The sequence below is a fragment of the Mixophyes fleayi genome, chromosome 8 (assembly GCF_038048845.1).
Source record: "Mixophyes fleayi isolate aMixFle1 chromosome 8, aMixFle1.hap1, whole genome shotgun sequence".
In the NCBI taxonomy this organism is placed as follows: domain Eukaryota; kingdom Metazoa; phylum Chordata; class Amphibia; order Anura; family Limnodynastidae; genus Mixophyes; species Mixophyes fleayi.
The window spans coordinates 35,096,613-35,117,067 of NC_134409.1; the positions used below are offsets into that span (position 1 = coordinate 35,096,613).

Genomic DNA, 20,455 nt, shown 5'->3' on the forward strand with positions numbered 1-20,455 from the left:
AATAAAATAAAAATATTTTTGTACTGTTGACCAGAATTTAAAAATTAAAAAAATACTTTCAGAGACAAAAAAAAAATTCCAGTACAGATGTCTAAAACCTCTGACTGTCTCTGGAAATTAGGAACAGTTGGCAACTATGATATTCCTGGCCACAAGACGGACAGAAGCAGCTCAGACTGGAATGACAGATGTAGATACTAATCTTATCTATCTGTAATATAAGCTGTGACTACTTATAATGTCTACGTTAAAAGTGGGATCTTTTTATCCCACCAATGTTGCAGCACGTGGATGAGCAAAGCCATGGGTCCTTCATGTAGCATTGCAAATTAGGGTGAGGATTATCAATGCACACATTAATTTAATGCGTTTTATATGTTCCATATTCTATCCCCCCAAAAAAAAAGGGAAATTCCAAATCATATAAATTGTGTGCAAAATATTTAACTTTTAAGTCATTTATGTCTATTGATAAAGGAAAGCCTAAATATGTTTTGTATTTGTATGAGAATCGTTTGTGTTCTTCATATTCAACAATGGTTAGAATAATTGACATTGTTTGCTTTTAAACAAATTAAAAAGGAGTGGAGGGGGGGGGGGGGCATAGAACAAGCACGGAGCCTTTTTTATTTGTTATTTTACTATACAGCCTACCATTTATATGTATATAGTACGTTAACATATTATGAAGATAATCTTTTGCCAACCAGATATAATGGCACTGCCAACTTATGGAAATGTTTGTCCCCCATAGGATGCAACACTGAACGATGGGAATTCATTCAGTCCTATGATGTTAACCTCTCCGTCATCCATGATAAATCAGATTAAGTTTGAAGATGAACCTGATGTTAAGGACCTCTTTATTACTGTTGATGAACCGGAAAGTCACATAACTGCAATTGAAACCTTTATCACCTACAGTATTGCCACAAAGGTCTGTAAAATTAGGATTTTATTTTTTTTTTCGTTTTTTTTTAAATCTATAATTTCTCTATCAAACTAAATTAATTTGGGAAATGCCTTATTCACTAGCATAGCTGGTGACAGAAAATGTTGAATTCTTAGGTATCATGATATTTATTTTCTCATTAAAACAACTGCCATCTTTTGTGTGTGTGGTACAAGTCGGGGTTCTTGGTAATCTATGGTGGGTACTATGGTAAGACAGGGTGTAAAAGAGCGCTTCATACACTTCTGAGTGCACGGCGCTTGCATAGAGATACTGAAATCTTGTCATTATATATTATTCTATGTATGTCATATTGCGCATAAGTAATACTTCCCCTATAGCCTAAAAAAATAATAATAAATAAATAAATTCCACTAATAACTTATTTTAAACCGTGTCCTTTTATGTTTAAAGTTTCATTGGCGATTTATAAGTAATGAATTAAAAGAAATTGCAACACCAGATTTTTCATCCTGAGCTCTAAGACTCCATTATTGTAACTTATAAGCGAGGGGTAAAAACCATATTTCTTTTTCAGACAACGCGCAGTGAATTTGACTCTAGTGAGTTTGAAGTCAGGAGACGATATCAAGATTTCCTGTGGTTGAAAAGCAGACTTGAAGACACCCATCCAACATTAATAATTCCGGTAAGCTATCCTTGTTAAACCATCTATATTATGCAACACTATCTCTGTGTGACAGTAAGACGCAACAGATGTTTAAATGTAAAAAGTAATTGTATTACATCCAACATTCGGACAACCGAAGAAATTGTAATTTTTGTAGTTGTCCACACATTCGGGATAGCAACAGATTTATGCCCAGACCATCTCTAGGAACAGAGTGTCTCCCTCTCTACTTCAAACTGGCAAAAGCTTTATGTTTTTGGGTTTTTTTTATGTTTGGACCCTAAGTTGCAGCTATTTACAATGTAATGTTTCAGGTATGCCCTGGCCTTTTCCATGATGGTAAAATGGTTTTATTTGCAGTACAATGTGGTGACATTGTGTCCTGATGTGAATAGGTGTTTTCCGATCTTAGATCTGTGGTGATGAGCTATTCTTTCTATGCTATGTTTTTTTCATGTAGCACACAAATATCACCTTTAAATTTCAGTGTACATTAAGCCATCAAGTATGCTACATGAAAAAATAGTCAGTATTTAACTTATGTGCAAAACAGAACACTCATTTGCACCCCTTGCATTGTAACATGGTTTTGTCCAGGAGACTGAAATAAGAAGTTTCTCAAGTTAAGATCCTTAATGAATCAGACCCCAGCTCCTTGTCTGTGTTGAGTTTGTATGGTCTCACCTAGTTTGCATGGGTTTCCGCCCACAATCTGAAAAAAATGAACCCTAGTGTTTCTGTCTGTGTCAGCCTCAGTCTTGGTCTTTCTGACTGTGTCTGTCTCTGTCTGACCGTGCCTCTGTCTTTCTATGTGTGTGTGTGTGTGTGTGTGTGTGTGTGTTAGGAAACTTTTATATTTTAAGTTCCAATGGGACAAGGACTAGTGACAAATATTCTTTCTCTACATTGCTGCGTAATTATTGGCGTTATATAAATACTTTTTTTTCTCTTTCATCCAGTCTGGGGGACACTGCTTACCATGGGTTGTGGAGGGAGCTTGGGGGAGTTGGCACCTAACTAGTTAAGTTTTAGTACTGCCGACAGACCCCTCCCCTCTACAATCCCCCTGGACTCTTTAGTTTTTTTCAGGTGCCCTGGAGTTGGGCAGCGTTTTTTATAGCTAGTGTAATCTTAAAAAAATGTATTTCTTTCTTTTACTTTTTATTATCTTTCTTACTGGTGACAGTGCTGGAGTGTGTTCTATGAGAGAGAACACACTCACAGCCAGCAGCGCAGGCATTCTCCTGTCAGATGGGAGCCAGAGGCTCTCACTGACAGGGAAACTTTCTAAAAGGGTGCCTAAACTGAGGAGTGACAAGCAGTCTCATGGACCGCTGCACTCCTCCAGCCTCCCCGATAACCGGCGCTGCCATGACAGGCATAGAGTGCCGGTTATCCGATCTGCAAGTAGCGGCGGCCATCTTGAATTTCGGGCCAGCAGCGCTACGGAGAAGAGGAGGAAGGGGGCTATACCACGGTCCCCCCCTCATGCATAGGAGGAGGGCGCCGGGTATGTCGCTGCGGAGACCTCTGTAAAAGGGTCTCCATTACCTGTCACGCTCCTTTTTTTTTTTTTTTTTTTTTTTTCAACGATTGGAGCTATTGAAGGGGGGGGGGAGCTAATACATAGAGTTCCCCCCTCCTTCCACAGAGAGATGGTATATCCCCAGTCTTCTGGCGCCAAAGGAAGCCCGGGAAGAGAGATCAGAGCTGAGGGAGCAGACACTGGACAGACTGCCGTGGACTTCTCTCCTTTATGGCCCTGGGCTAAGTATTGCCTTTAAACACACATATTGTTTATTTTCTGTGGAAAAAAAGTAGGCTGTAAGGTTTACATTATAGTCTCCTGCTTGCCTACAAAACAATTGGTGTTTAATTATTGCAAGTACAACTTTTATTATACATATTAGTTGTTTCTTGTTATACAATTTGTTTTCTGCATACATATCTCTCTCTCTTCTCTCTGTTACACAGCTAGATTAACCCTTTAATCTGTGTGTTTGGTGTGCCTTCCTTTATAAAAAATGACAGATAAGGGAAAGGGCCCTATTGCAAAATATTTTACTTGCTCAAAATGTCAAGTTAAATTACCGTGTGGGCAGGGGAACCCTAAATTGGCCCTCTGTTCTGCCTGTGATGCAGGGGCTTCCACTGTGCGGACTCATCAGCCAACAGCCCCTCTGACGGAGGAGCAGGCCTGGGTGGCCTACCTGACACAGTCGGTTTCCTCCTTAGCTCAGATGGTATTACAATCTAACCAATTGTTATCTAATATGGCTACTTCGGTGGCTTCTAGTAATAGCACTCAGCTGGGCCTCCCTGTTACTACAGGGTCTATTGGAGCGTCCTTACCAGGACCTTCCTCTTCTTTTTCTGACCAAAACACTATCTCCACAGAAGCGACATGGTCCACAGCTTTCCTTAAAGGTTTAAATAAGCTTAACTTGTTGCTTGAGTCCCCAAACATCCCGTACGCTAAAAGGAAGAGACCTAGATCGAATAACCCTATCATGGTCCTTTCAGATTCTGAGGAATCTTCTGAGGATGATGGGGCAGTGTATTCCGATTCTGACCAAGTTCAGTCTTCGGAACAGGAGGATAGTTCTAGAAACCAATTTGTTAATGATTTGGTTTTTGCAGTTAGACAAGCGTTAGACCTCCCAGAACCAGAGGATCCTACGCCTAGAGACAGAATTCTGTTCAAGAAAGCCAAAAGAAAGGCTTGCCGTTTTCCCCCTTCTAGGGAACTCGTAGATATTGCTGAAGCAGCATGGAAACAACCTGAGAAGAGGTTCTCCGTTCCCAAAAGATTCTCCTCCTTGTACCCCTTACAGGAGGAGGAGGTAATTCGTTGGGAAAGTATCCCAAAAGTAGATGTGCCTATTGCACGTTTAGCAAAACACACCTTACTTCCAGCTCCTGGTTCAGCGTCCCTTCCGGATGCCAATGACCGGAAGGTTGAATCCCAACTGAAGTCTATCTTTGCGGCTGCAGGTTCGTCCTTTTAGACCCACATTCGCTTCAGCTTGGGTGGCTAGAGCCATGGAAGTATGGGCAGACCAGCTGGCAGAGGCCTTACAGGGTTCTGAATTACTCCCCTTCGCCTTACACTTAAAAGAGGCATCGGGGTACATTTATGAGGCGGCTCAAAATTCAGCGGCTGTCTCCTCCTCTATACAGGCTGCATCCGTTTCAGCTAGAAGAACTCTATGGCTGAAATCCTGGGAAGGAGATGCAGAATCAAAAAAATCTGTTGAAATCATTCCTTTTTCAGCAGCAGGTTTGTTTGGACCGGAATTAGATACCTTAATATCCCAGGCTACGGGGGGCAAGAGTACTCCCTTGCCGGTTTTCCCAGGTAGAAGCAAAAAACCCCGGTTCAGCTCCTTCCGTCAGCTCTTTCGAGGATCCTCCTTGTCCAGAGGACAGTCGTTTAGGGGTAAACAGCCAAATGCCCGAGGCTCCTCCTCTAGAGGAAGATCCTCTTTTTCGGCCAGGGGCCAGGCCTCCAGGACTCAGGAGAAGCCTGCGTCCTGACGACCACTTGGTTCCCCGGGGGGAAACCCCAGTGGGAGGTCGTCTGTCTCTTTTTCTTCAACAGTGGACAGAGTCCTCCCAGGACCCCTGGATTCGAGGCATTATATCAGGGGGATACAGGATAGACCTGCTGGGTCCCAGACCCCATCGGTTCTTCGTAACCCCCCTACCCCGAGATCCATCCAGAAGACAAGCAATACAGGATTGTGTCGCTTCTCTTCTCTCTCAGAAGGTTATCTGCAGGGTTCCAGAATTCCAAAAGACACAGGGTTTTTATTCAAACCTGTTCCTTGTGAAGAAGCCGGACGGCTCCTTCCGACCCATTTTAAACCTAAAGTCACTCAATGTACACCTAAGGGTAGACAGATTTCTTCTCTGTACAGCGCTGCGGAATTAGTGGCGCTATATAAATAAATGATGATGATGATGATGAGGTCGGTCATAAACGGATTGGAGAAGGATCAATTTATGGCTTCCATAGACATAAAAGATGCATACCTCCACATTCCCATTTGGAAGGGCCATCAGTCCCTCCTCAGATTCACTGTAGGACCCTCCCATTATCAGTTCCGGGCCCTCCCCTTCAGCCTCTCCACAGCACCGAGGGTTTTCACAAAAGTCATGTCGGTTATGGCAGCTCGTCTGCACCTACTGGGCATTCAGGTCGTGCCTTATCTGGACGACCTGCTCTTCAAGTCCTCCTCAGAGAGTTGTTTGCGTTATCACTTATCCCTTCCCTTGGCGATTCTCAGGAGCCACGGATGGCTCATCAACTTGAAGAAATCTCAGATGGTCCTGTGTCAGCGCATGGTTTTCTTGGGCCTCATCATGGACACCAGCCAACAAAAGGTGTTCCTGCCTGTCGAAAAGGCCACCTCAATTCAGAGTATAACCTCCCAGGTCTTGTCCTCTCCCAGACCCTCAATCCATTTGTGCATGCGGTTGCTGGGAAAGATGGTGGCCTCCTTCGAGACCATTCCCTTTGCTCGAGCCCGCTCTCGCTGTTTTCAGTGTGATCTGTTAACAGAGTGGTCAGGATCCCACCTACGTCTGGACCTACAGAAGATCTCTCTATCCCCGAGGTCCAGGGAATCCCTCCAGTGGTGGCTGATTCAGGATCACTTAACAGTGGGCAGATCCTTCTCTACGGGGGCGTGGGTCATAGCAACGACAGACGCCAGCCTGAAAGGTTGGGGGGCGGTAATCCTTCACCTCCGGCTTCAAGGCCTTTGGTCTCTGCATCCGGAAGTGTTTCAGTCCCTGGTTCAGAGGTGGGGCCTTCCGGACATAGATCTCATGGCCTCCAGACACAACAGGAAGGTTCCCAGGTTTTGCGCACGGTCAAGAGACCCCTTAGCCGTGGCAATAGACGTCATGACCATGCCATGGGAGTTCAGGATGGGGTACCTATTTCCTCCTATCTCCTTGCTTCCTCGCATCCTAACCGGGTCAGGCAGGGGGTTCTACCAGTAATTCTAGTAGCGCCCTCATGGCCGCGCCGAGTCTGGTACGCGGACATAATCTCCATGGCAGAAGGACCAGGGTTCCGTCTTCCATCTCGAGACGACCACCTCCTTCAGGGTCCATTCCTACACCAGAATTTACCTCAGCTCAGTTTAACGGCATGGCTGTTGAAGCCAGCCTCTGGAGAGCTAGAGGTTTCTCTCCAGATGTGGTGAACACCCTCATGCGAGCCAGAAAACCAGTTTCAGCTCGCATCTATCACAGGATTTGGAGAGCTTATATTAGATGGTGCGAAAGTAGGACTTGACACTCATCCTCCTTTCGCCTCACTCGCTTGTTAGCGTTCCTTCAGGATGGCCTGGAGGCAGGTCTCAGGTTAGGTTCCCTAAAGGTCCAGGTATCGGCACTTTCGGGTTTTTTCCATAAGAAATTAGCCGATTTACCGGATATCAGGACTTTTCTCCAGGGAGTACTGCATATTCAGCCTCCCTATGTTCCGCCAACAGCACCATGGGATCTCAATCTGGTACTGGAAATGCTTAAAGGGCCTCCTTTTGAGCCCTTGCGTGTGTCAGAATTAAAGTGGTTGACCTGGAAGGTCCTCTTTCTTTTAGCTATCGCTTCTGCTTGAAGAGTTTCGGAATTAGGAGCCTTGTCCTGTCGGGAACCATATTTGGTTTTCCACGAGGACAGAGCGGTCCTAAGAACCCTTCCTTCCTTCGTTCCGAAGGTAGTTTCGGCTTTTCACCTTAACCAAGACATTGTAGTCCCGGCCTTTTCATCCTCGTCCCAATCTGATCTCCAGACTATGGAAAAGTTGGATGTGGTTAGGGCTCTGCGCATCTATGTAAAAAGAACTTCACAAATTAGACGTACAGATTCTTTGTTTGTCCTCTATGATGCTAATAAGAGAGGCTGGCCAGCCTCAAAACAGTCCATCGCTAGATGGATTACGGCAACGATTAGACATGCTTACATAAAGGCTAACCGTCCTGTGCCAGAGAGACTTACGGCCCATTCCACCAGATCGGTAGGGGCGTCGTGGGCAGCGAGAAATGGGGCTTCTGCGGACCAGCTTTGCAGAGCAGCCACCTGGTCCTCTGTCCACACGTTTACAAAATTTTACCAATTTAATGTATTTGCATCTACGGATGCAGATTTCGCTCGTAATGCTTTGCGAGCGGGATTTTCAGAGTAGTCCCACCCTAAAGGGGCTGCTTTAGAACATCCCCATGGTAAGCAGTGTCCCCCAGACTGGATGAAAGAGAAAAGAGGATTTATGTACTTACGTTAAATCCGTTTCTCTGATTCCGTCTGGGGGACACTGCGATCCCTCCCTTCTTCTGTTCTTCTGTGTGCTCTTGTTTGACTGGCCTTACTCCTAGGGCTTTTTTAATAAACTGAAGAGTCCAGGGGGATTGTAGAGGGGAGGGGTCTGTCAGCAGTACTAAAACTTAACTAGATAGGTGCCAACTCCCCCAAGCTCCCTCCACAACCCATGGTAAGCAGTGTCCCCCAGACGGAATCAGAGAAACGGATTTAACGTAAGTACATAAATCCTCTTTTTTTTTCTCAACATAGTTTTTATTATGGTTTTTGAATGGGATTTTATTTTTTTAATTACCATATTAAAATGCAAATACAGAACACAATACTATCTGGTATCTCTAACAGCATTTTAGTATTTATTAAAATATTTAGTATAAAATATCTTTGTTTATTGCCCCTCATTAGAGCCTCTAACAAAACATTCTAGTATTACATCCACGAGTGTTCTCATTAAAGGTCAGAAAAAACAATTGCAGATAGTGTTATACACAGTTACAGAAAGGGCAGCACCATAAAGATAAAATGGGATAACCAAATAAGTGAAGTCCACAAATAATAAAATAAGGTATATACACCCAGAGAAGGTGCACATGAGGAGTGAAGTCAGTCGTATTGCAGGAGTACCCTCTCCAGACAGCGTCATGTAATAAGAGCACGCTCCACCGCAGTGATGAGTGACGGTAAGATGGCAAACCGCGTCCGTTCTAAAGATGCAGCAAAGTGAAGTAGAGGATCTCCACAGGCTGAGTGAACAAGGCTTGAAAGTGACTTCACATTTTTACAGTCTTTAACCACAGTATCTGCCCAACATTCTGGACACACTGATGGTCACACAATCATGCTTCACCGGGGCCAGCGTCTCAGAGCCAATAACTTTTGGAAACTTTGCAGTAAAAGGGCTATTCCTCTAGAACACATTATCTTTTGCCCACTCAAGTATCTTGTGATGCCCAAATGTCGGGAAATAAACCGTGCAGGCAATGCCTGTGAAGCTTAATAAAGTGTCTGGCTGCTGACAGTGCAGCCTCCCTCAGTTTGTGCTGGTATCTCAAAGCTGCCAATGAAAGATTCATTAAACTCTACGCCAAGCTGCCTCTCAGTCCATACTACAACAGCAGTATATGCAGCTCAGAAATTGCTGCGAGAAATGGATGCAGACATAATTTTGCGGTGGTAGTCTCTTTGCCGATGCTGATAAATCCGACGCTGAGGACACCTTGAAAAGAAAACCGATTTGAGAAGAAAACGTCAAGAATATACACAGACTTACCTGATCAGCGACTGTCCACATATCCGATCCTAGCAAAACACTGACAGGAGCTTCTTCCGAATGCAGAGTGTCCGGCAATAGTGTCTGACGTCAGTGCGCCCTCAATGAATTTTTATTTAAAGCAGCAATGTCGGGACCACGCAGGTTAATTGTTGTGAGGGGTCCCGACATTGCCGCTTTGGGTCCTAGCATTCATGTAAATATTACTTTGACACATACCAACTACGTAAACATTGTTGCAGACCAAGTACACACTTTCATGGCAACTGTATTCCCTATTGGCAGTCGTCGCTTTCAGCACGATAAAGCGCCAATGTGTTGACTTGGGATAATGTGTTGACTTGGCCTCCAAATTCCCCAGATCTCAGTACAATCGATCATCTTTGGGATGTGCTGGAAAAAACAAGTCAGAGCCATGGCTATGGCCTTCACTTACAGTACTTAAAGGCTCTGGGGCTAACGTCTTGTTTCCATATACCGCAAGACTCCTTCAGAGGTCTTGTGATATTCATGCTTCGACAGAGCTTTTCTGGCGGAATGTGGTGAACCTACCCATTATTAGGCAGGTGGTTTTAATGTTGTGGCTGATTGGTGTATACTTCTTTGTTCTGTATCGATAGCAGAGATAAAGAGATCAGTGGATTTCTATGCTGACCTGTTTCTCCAGCTTTTTTTCTCGAGTTGTATTCCATATTCAGAAACCGCTTGTATGGATGAGGCTTAAGTCTTCATTTAAGAGCAATCAATATTTGGGGGTTTTTTTTCTCCACTATCGGTTCGCACAGCGCCTGATTCAGCACACTCCTGTGAAAGCTATATTCCCTCAAAATAGCACTTTCTTTTTTTTTTTTTTTTGGACACAAACAACATGTCCAGTGTGTACAATTTGAACTGCATATAAAAATATAGATAGCAACTTAACATTTTCCAGTAAATGTGTATTCAGTAAGTCTTTTCTTGAAACATCAGATTTTATGTAATCATTTAAAAAAGAGAGAAGGGGGGGTTTGTAGGGAGGAGCGGTAAAGAATGATAAATCCTTGCAATCCAAGACTGATAAATAATGCATTCTCAGAATGAAATCATCCAGTGAAGCTATATTGAGTTCCTGAAGATCATATTCTAAGGGCCAGAGTAAAGTTTATAAAGTTCTTATAGACTTGAATTGTGAATGAACCAAGGTTCCTAAGTTTGATTAAATTTGTCACCTTTGCTATGTACATAACGGGGTATATTTTCCATTGCTGTTAGGACCCATATTCTATTTTTAACAACATTCATGGGCGATGGTAAGGATTGTGTGCAATATTTCACAATCGTGCTTGTATCTACATGAATAATAGGAAAAACAATTGTGTTAGAGATTTTATAGAGGCTAGTAATATGTCATCCCAACAGGACTATCCATGGCCTCAAGGGAACTCTGGTTTGTAATAAATCTTCTTTTTTTTTTTTTCTTCCTTTTTGTATGCAATATATTTTTATTGAAGATATTTCAAACCTTAAGTTACAAACATGAGAAATTAGGGGGAAGACTATAGTAAAGTAGGGGGAACACGTGAAGATGAACAATATTACATTTTAGTTGGCATTGAGATATGATGTACTGGTATTTTGAAGTAGAAGCAGAAATGCTTTGTAAAGGACTCTGGGTGTGGCTAGATGTTTAGTATAGTAGTTGTACCATTGGTGCCATTTAGTCAGAGAGGCGGATGCTGCTGATTTGATACATTTTTCTAATAGCTTCTGGTTATCTGACCAATAGGTCAGATAACCAATATCACCACTTCCCACTCCAGAATCCAAGACTTCTCCCGTGCTGCCCCCCTCCACTGGAACGACCTCCCTCGCTCCATCCGTCTCTCTCCTAATCTGTGCTCCTTCAAACGAGCACTCAAAACTCACCTGTTCCTGTTCCTCAAAGCCTACCAACCTTCTACCTAACCCCGCATCTCCTCCAAACGTTCTACCCTCTCTCCTCCCGGTCCCTCTCCCCACACTTCAACTTCCTCCAATTGTGTCTGTTTTGTTCACCCACCCTTAGGATGTAAGCTCGAATGAGCAGGGCCTTCTTCCCTCTTGTCTCCACACCTGTTCTTCTACTCTGCCTCTACTGCATTAACCTGCCTGGAGTTTCTGAAGCATTGGTATTTTGTTTATTGGTCTGTACTGTCTCACCCTGTATAGTCTACTGTTTGCTTTGTGTACGGCACTGCGGAAATCTTGTGGCGCCTAACAAATAAATAATAATAATAATCTTTGGGTACTTCACCATATGTGATGGAAGTCTCCTCTTTTTGTTTGCAAAATCTCAAGCACAAGGGAGAAGAGGATGGAAGAATTGTATGTAACTTAACTGGTACCAGGTACCATCTTGTATAGATTTTATACGCATTATCTTTAACTAATGTAAGGATGGATGTTTTGCCTATGCCCTGTCTAAGTTTTGTCCATGGAAGTAGCTCTACTCACTGGTTTACACTGAATCCTTTAGTGCTGGAAGGATTCTAGACTTGTCAAACAAACCAGGTCTCCACAAATTTAAAAAATAAAAAAATTAAATGTAAAAAAGACGTTTTAAAAAATGTAAAAGTAAACGATAAAAGCAAAACATATATAATTTGTATTTTAGTTATTATCTTTTAATTATATAACTCTGTAAAGCAGATCAAGTAATTTAAGAGGGTGTAAGAGTGATGGTAATGTCCAATGTGAAGTAGGCCTGGGCTCAAGAAAACAGGACAAGGGAAGCAAGCCTAGAGGTACAGAGGGTGGGGTATAATTTTTTTGTTTTTGTTTTTTTGTTACATATTTAAGTTTTATTTGAGTTTGGGTTTTTTTTGGATTATTTTCTTCTGGCTGTGTGTTATACAATAGTGACCTAGATCAGGTCACCCCTATATGGAGGAAGTCCCCAATTACATCACAACATTGTTGCCGGATTCCTATAGCACCTTGAAATCAGATGTTCAGCTTTCTCACCGGGGACAAAGCTCTGAAGTTGAAATTTGTGTTTTGCTGATCGTTTGCCTCTCCTTTTTCAATAGGCTCTTGGGCAGTCAGTGATAACCCGATGTCAGTCTTTGGTAGAAAGAGCCCACAGATAGATAGAGATAGATATAGATATAGATATATATATACACTATCCTTTTTAGCGAAGACCCAGGGGCTAACTTAGAACTGTCTCCTACTCACAAGGCACAGTGATGTCACTGGCTCCTACCTGAAGGCTACATACTGCTCAAGTACAGAGCATGGATGCCTCCAATGTGTGTATGGGGCTGGTCCACAAAAAGTTCTCCATTGTTCATGCAAAAGGATTTCATTAGAAAGCTTTCAGTAAATTGCCTCATGATCATGGCAAAACACATTATGTTCATATTCCAGAGAGTGGCTTTGCTCGGGGAGTTTAAAACCTATCTATGCACAAAGGTGTACGGTAGAACAATGCCTACATTAAAGTGCCTGTCTTATTAATTTCTCTCTCTCAAGCTTTTTTATTTTCTTTTTTTTTCTCGGAAGCCGTTACCAGAGAAATTCATAGTTAAAGGAATGGTGGAACGATTTAATGACGATTTCATTGAGACTCGAAGAAAAGCATTGCATAAATTTTTGAACAGAATAGCTGATCACCCAACATTAACTTTTAATGAAGACTTCAAGATTTTCCTTACAGCTCAAGCATGGGTAAGAACTCTGTAATAGTTTTAAAACTTTAGCCTTAATATGTATTCCTTTTAATGGATTTAAGGGACTTCTGCACAAGTGGCTTCCTTTATCATTTTAAATCTTTAAACACTTCTTTCCAGGAAATTGGAAAGTCTGCTTAAGAGGAAAGAGCTTCCCTTTAGTATATACATTTAATTTTAATCCTTTATGCCCCTCTTCCGCCTTAATAAAGCCATGCTTTCTCCCCATCAGATACATTTTCTGCATAAAGATCTACTAATTCAGTTATATGTCCTCTTCATAGCGCCATGCTTGTTATAACACTAATGTAGGTGTGCATTGTAAGCCGGTATGATAGAGGAAACATTACATTAATGCATTTTACACACTGGAATGCTGTTTGTTAGAGTATGTATTCTGCTATAAACATTCTTATGATCCGATTGGCTGGACCAGGCTTGGTCAAAATGTGGCACTCCAGGCGTTGTGAAATTAGAAGGACCAGCATACCCTGCTAGCTGTCGGCTGGCTATCTGCTGACAGAGCATGCTGGGGCTTGTAGTTTCACAACACCTGAAAAGCCACAGGTTGACAAGGCCTGGGCTAGAAGTTGCCTTGTTGAACAGGGGGACATCAAGACAGACAGGAGATAAAATCAAAACAAAAAGGTGCACATTTAAAATGCCAAAATGTCAAACTCACTCAAGCTTGAGTATCTTTGTTTACCTAAAAATCGGACTTGAGCTTCCAGATTATTAAACTGTATATACATCAGATTAAAAATGTAAATTTTTAAAATAGATACAGTAACCTTGGGGCATATAATTGTAAGCAAGCACCTACTCAGCGGAGGAGGGTGCTTGTATCAGCTGAAATTGCATAAGTAGCCCCTTCCACAGACTGGTATGGATTAGTGAACCTGTTATCCAATGGTTATGCACACAAGCTTATGTCTCCAGCCAATATACATGCAGGTATAGACACTGTTTCTCCTCATCGGTTCGTGTATATAAATTACCCATCGCTATCTCCGCTCAATCCCATTTATTATTATTATTATTATTATTATTATTATTATTATAATTCTAATTATTTGTATTATTATAATACCTTGTCTGACATGATGATTAACTCTGAATAGTAATATTTCTGAAGTGTATTTTGCAAGTCTTAGATGGTCTTGTGCAATATTAATCAATGAGTCCTCGTTAATTAAGCTACATGTTTAGTTTCAGTGTTACAAGCATCCTCTTGTGTTAAGTGGGCAATTGCTTACAATTACATGTTGTAACATGTAATTGTAAGGTCTGTTGTAACAGACCTATTGTATTTTAACAATTCATTTTAACAATTCTAGATTTATTTATTTTTATACGATTTATCTACATCTTAATGTATTAGATACATTGTAAAGTTTTAAACCTTACCAATATTAAGTTTGTAACCGGGTGCGCTTACAGTTTTGTTTTATTATTTTGTTTTTCAGTTTTCCAATATCTAATCTACCACAATCTTTACTTAAAAAAAAAAAAAAAAAGACAGGCAGGCAGTACCCTTGGTCCTTGTATGACTTGTAATGGTTACCCATACCCTTCAGTTCAGTGGAAAAATCTATGTGATAGAGAATTTACCCTTCTAGATGCCACAACTATATAACATTATTTTTCTTTTAAATTCTAGGAGCTGACCTCTCACAAGAAGCAAGGTCCTGGACTTCTCAGTAGGATGGGGCAGACACTCAAGGCTGTAGCGTCTTCTGTAAGGGGAGTAAAAAATCGCCCTGATGAGTTTACAGAGTTAGGTGAATATGTGGAGGTTTTCAGTCAGAAAATAAATGTATTGGACAAAATATCACAAAGAATTTCTAAAGAAGAAAAAGGTATGCAGCGCTTTGTGATCTCTGAATGCATGTTACATTTAACAAATTCTTGCATATGATTGTAATCAATTAACCTTCTGGATCTTAAGGCATTACCACGTCATTGCCAACTTTTTTATTGTCCCCATCAGGAAGTCCCAGAGGGGATGTGGAGGCAGGCAAAGCGCCGTGAATCTCGCCATTTTGGCACCAGCCCCACGACGCAATGGTGAGATTGCGTCATTTTATTGCAGGTGGTGGGGCCAAAATGAGCCAATTTGGGACGAAACGCATCACCCACCATCTCACCCACTTCTTTAGGAAGTGGGGATGATGCGGAAGAACGGCCTACTATTCTGGGACACCTACCCAGAATTTGGGAGCCTCCTGGAAATTCCGGGAGGGTGGACAAGTATGGTATATCATTTACATTTACTACCTGGCTGGCTGACCACTTAGCTGCGGAGATGGACCATACAGAAAGTCATGATGTCCCAACCCAAATTTATGGTTGCTTTTGGTAATGAGGAATGAAATAGAAAACAGATCCATGCCTTAGTTAGAACTAAATTAAATTTAATGTTTAACGATCCTTCTCCATCTCTCTTGGCTCGCTTGTTTGACATGAGTTATTTATCCTTCAGCTAGACAGACTCAGAGCAGTTAGAATCAGGGTAGAAAAGAAATCTTAAACAAATGTGGGATTTCTATTATTTGTTTTACACCAGAAATAGTTTGTTTTTTTCAGATATATTAATGTGATATAGGACATTTCAATACTTTTCATCTCCTGTGTTAAGGATACAATTTAGGTGATATTGCCTCTTTTTGTGTATATTTTATTTGTTTACTATACTAGTGAAGTCCTTTGTGGCATATAATGTTCAAAATGTATTTCATTTTCATTAATGTTATTTGTAATTGGTTTTCTTTGTAAACGAATGAAGCTATCCAAAAGCATTTGCTCATTTATGTAACACACCACCCTAAACACAGGTTCTATGTGTTAATCATGAATATGCAAAAATGTCTCCCTGCAACTCATATGCTGTTTTGTGACATCATTTTTTGTACCAGGAAGCAATGGATCTGCCATGCAGCATCTGCAGATAGTACGAAGTTTTGCATCTTCAGGGTGTTCTTAGCTAGCTGACTGGGCATACTCATGTCTTTCAAATTGAACCCACATGCAAAAAAGATGATTTGTTTGTGGAATGAGATATTTAAATGGGTGGGTAGGGTGCACTTTAGGGGTTGTTTCCTGGTTAGTAGGTGACCTTATAGCCCTTTTCCCCCACAAAATCACCTTGGGGTACTCAATAGGTTCCAATAATCGAAAGTCATCTTATAGATTTGAGAGGCCAAATTTTATGTACCATGCTGGTGCAATCATTTGTGGACAAACACCCATGTTATAAAAATAACCAGAAAAACAAAATTTATGCGATACAAAGAACAGTTCCTATGTCCCCTCACTCCCATGTCGAACTTAAGTGCCGGTATGAGCAGTGATATAAAAGAAAAATCAATACGTTTAATGAAAGAGATGGTCCTAAACTTCTGGTACTATGCAGGATTTTGAAGGACCTATTTTTTTTTTTATTTTTTTTTTTTATTGCTTCATAGGCATTTAATTGATTTTACGTGGGCAATGAAGGTGTGCAGCAACATATGTACAAGGTGGATACATATGAACCTACAAAATAATATATTATTGCACTTTTGTAAATTATCATCAATACATTCCTCGCTCTCCTAATGTATTCCTTTGTAGATTATCATGAAGAGTTGAAAGAATATGGTCCTATCTACACTCTGTGGTCGGCATCTGAAGAGGAGCTGGTAGACCCCCTGAAAGGAGTGGCAAGCTGCATAGACAAGTGTAGCAAGATCAACGAAACCTTGAATTCTAAGCTCTCAAGTGATCTGATTCCAATTATTCATGAATATGTTCTATACAGTGAAACTCTGTCTGTAAGTACTTCTTTATTACGTACGTTTTATGTTGCACAAGGGATCATATTGAATCAATGGCAGTAACATGATTAGCAGATTAACTTTGTGACTTGAAGCTCTTTCTCACGATTGCCCTATATTTTTAAAATGCTTTTAGCTATTTTATGGCCATTAAAGTGAACTTGTCATCATGAATTATCATTTTCTTTTTTAGTAGTACATGAACAACAGCCTATATATCAAGCTAGGCATTTGTTATGTGCGTGTGTTTTTTTACTGTGTCCTGTCTTATATTTCTTCTTTGTCAACCCCACCTAATCGCCTCTTTTAGTGACTTTGGCTTACTTTTGCAGCGCAGAAAAGAAGGATGCCCCTTGCCTAAACAAGCCCTTTCATATTTTAAAGGGATCCGTGTGTTATGTATATATGACATTGACTAACCTGCATATACACACTGCATTATTATGCCAGTCTTGCCTTGGGCATCTAAAACCAGAGTGGTTTTTTTTGTGTTTTTGTTTTTTTGTTTTTGGTTTTTTAACTTGTGCTCTTACAAACTTTGCTGAAACTGGTTTGGAAACAAGCTGCCTACACAATGAGACGTACTCTGCACAGCTCATCTGACTGTCCTACTAGTTGGCACCCAATCGCATCTGAGACCTCTACCCCTTCTCATTTTACTATTCTCTTTCTGCCCAGGTGTCTGTTAGCCAAAATCTTTGCAAAGGAGAGAAAAACATCTCTCAGGTTAAATTTGTCCAGCCGAAGCTATCGGCAGCGTACAGGACTCCAGTTAATGCCAGCTACTTTACCCTTTAATGCAATAGTTCCTCTTACAGCTGACACTTAAGTGAGCTCATTTAGACAGTCACACCCACTAGCACTCTACTTCACATACTTTGACACTTCCGTTTTGTCTCGAGTCTCATAGATGTTGACAGTTGAAACAACATATATTTAATCATGTTTGTGATTTTATTTAAATATTTTAACAATGATGCGTTGTGTGACATCTGTCGGCAGATGCATCATAACACCACAATGGCTGGCAACCACTGGAAGTAAGAGACTAACAAAAAGTACGCCCATTTACCAGACAGGTCTGTTTCTGTATTTTATAACCTTTAATTTAATTTTTCCTAAGGGAGTGCTGCGAAGAAGAGATCAAATCCAGGTTGAACTTGACGTCAAAGTGGATGCTCTGGTGAATAGAAAAGCAGATAGAGAGACTGTAAGTAAATGCACTTATGTGCTTTTGTCTTTGCACTGTAAGAATTGTATATATCTGTATTGCATAGTTATATACATGGGGTTTCAAAAAGATCGACCCAATTTCAAAGCTATGTATTTTATGATGGCAACATGTTATAATTGCACAAAAAGTTACAATTAAATGAGTTATCAAATTGTACTAACCATTTTATAAATGCTCTATGCTCCACCTGCTGTACTGACAACATCGAGACGATTTGAATTCATCCCAAACGCCTCTGAGTGTCGTTTTCTACTGAATACACCGCTGACGTGATTTTTGTTTTTGAGGTTATTCAGATTAGTTGCTGGTGGTGGCACAAAAACACGGTATATGACGTATCCCCACAAGATAAAGTTGCAGAATGTAAAGTATGGGGATATTGGGAGCCAAGAGTGTAGCGCAAAGTCTTGGAGTCCCGTTCGACCAATCCAACGTTGAGGCAGTGTGTCATTTAGAAAACGTCTAATCTGCAGGTGCCAATGTGGTGGTGTTCCATCTTGCTGAAAAACAAAGTCATTGGAGATATAGAGATTTCAAATCGGGTCCATCTTTTTGAAACGCCCTTTTATATTGTGATCAGGGTAGGGGAACAGGTGCCATCTCCTCGGGTACATGGTAGTGTGTAGTGGCTGAGATATTGCATAAGTCTGAGGGTTTGGGTACAACTGGCCTCAGCCAGTTATATTAAGCAAGAAAATAAAAGAAACTTGCCTGTCCAACACTAAATACAGGTCACTCCTGACTAACAAACTAAAGCAAAACTTAAGAAGTTCCAGCACCGTTTTCTCATAGCAAAGATCAGACTTTCTCTTACCAAGACTCTACAGTCCTTTTTCCCAAGGTAGCGAGAGACTGAATTCACTGCCTAGCAGCCTTTTAAACACAGCTCAAAGGTCCGCATATATCAGTCTGACAGCAGAACAGAAAACCCAGACTGGGACTTGTAAAATGGAGCCCATCCTTCTTTCTCCATTTACACCCCAGGGACCCTTACCAGTTTGTTTTTTTTCCCTAAAGCTGAACATCTCTGGGAAGCATTTCCTAAATATAAACACTCTCTCCTGGGGTTTTAAAACATGTTTTTAAGTTGTAATTTATACATTTCCGGGAAAGTGATGGGGAAACAGTGTTTCCATTTCAGTACACTCATATTTTGCAGATGGGAGGCAGAATGCTCAAATTATATCTTGGATATCCTATTGATGGGGCCCATAAAATGTCTCCTGTGTTTGTTTATGCAAATTTGTTGTGCTTTATAAAACCATTCAGTTTCAGTGCAGTCATACTTTATTATTTTATCATTGCCCCCCTCCCCCAGCTAATAGACAATTTAATGAAACCAAAAAAATGTGTTAAAGTGATTGGATGGCTCCTGCTTCACAGTTCAGCCAGTTGGAGGAGGGTGAAGGTTTCTCAAAAACAATAATTTTAATGAGTAATTTGGCACACCTTTCTCGGTCCTGAAGAGATCTTTCATTTTTTTGTGAATCAATCACTAAAAAGTGGTTGGAGTTTCAGAAATAATATAATGTAAATAATTTTTGGGAGTTTGAATCAGTAGTCTAAATTACTTCCCTCCTATTCTACTGGTTTATAGTTTGATTTACTTAGTCTTAACAGGAACATATAGCATTAATGGGCAGCACAGTGGTTTGCATTGCTGTTTCACAGCGTTAGGGCCATGAGTTAGATTTTGACCCTATCTGTGTGATTTTTGTATGTTATCTCAGTGTTTTTGCATGGATTTCCTCATTGCCTGCATACTGGTAGGGGAATTGGCTTGTGACATAATTCCCTGCCACACACATACAGACTAGGGTCCGTTAAGATTATAAGCTGCAGAGGGGCATGGACTACATATTCTCTGTACAGCGCTGCGGAATATGATTGGCGCTATATAAATAAAAAATATATTTTATTTCATTGAATGCATTTTCTTTCCCATGCTGACATTTTCTACCAAACCCTTTGCAATACACAACTCTATAATTGTGCTTCTGTTTTATGTTTTCTGTATTGACCTGCTTCTGCGCCTTTGTTTTTTTTTTTTTTTTTTTTTTAAAAACGTCACACTTCCCTGTATTACTGTCTGCTATATCTTAATAAATAAATTGTGTAACTCCTCAGCAGAACAAATGAGCCACTGATGGTTCGAAAGAAGATCAAGTAATCAAGACTGGGTGGATTACTAGTGGAAAGAAAACCCTATTTATTACTGGTTAAATCCCCTTTTACACGCCAGGGATTGGCTGGTCTACAAGTGCCAAAAGCACCGTGCTAACCAGAGAGACATGAGAAAGAGGCGTAGTTTAGAACAGTCTAGTACAAACACTGATCATTTTGCCCTCATCTTCCACACCTACATTATCATTTTTGGAAAAGATAACCCACTTAAGTTATTTTATTATGCACATTTCCTTTTCCACTGACTTGAATGTAAAATGAAAATATTTTCATAGACTTTTTTTATTTCTTTGTATTACAAATTCATGAATGCAATGCTAATTAAAAATGATCTGGTTAATTCGCTTTGA

The 20,455-nt window shown here is 40.8% G+C and overlaps 1 protein-coding gene across 1 annotated transcript in view; it reads left to right on the forward strand.

Annotated features, from left to right (window-relative positions):
- Positions 1-20,455, forward strand: part of SNX7 (sorting nexin 7) — an 84,612-nt gene that overhangs the window by 38,030 nt on the left and 26,127 nt on the right. Inside the window, exons 2-7 of the mRNA XM_075182334.1 lie at positions 755-937; positions 1,491-1,601; positions 12,706-12,870; positions 14,533-14,731; positions 16,485-16,684; positions 17,811-17,897. Of these exons, the coding sequence (XP_075038435.1) occupies positions 755-937; positions 1,491-1,601; positions 12,706-12,870; positions 14,533-14,731; positions 16,485-16,684; positions 17,811-17,897 (945 nt within the window). The remainder of the gene's footprint in view (positions 1-754; positions 938-1,490; positions 1,602-12,705; positions 12,871-14,532; positions 14,732-16,484; positions 16,685-17,810; positions 17,898-20,455) is intronic.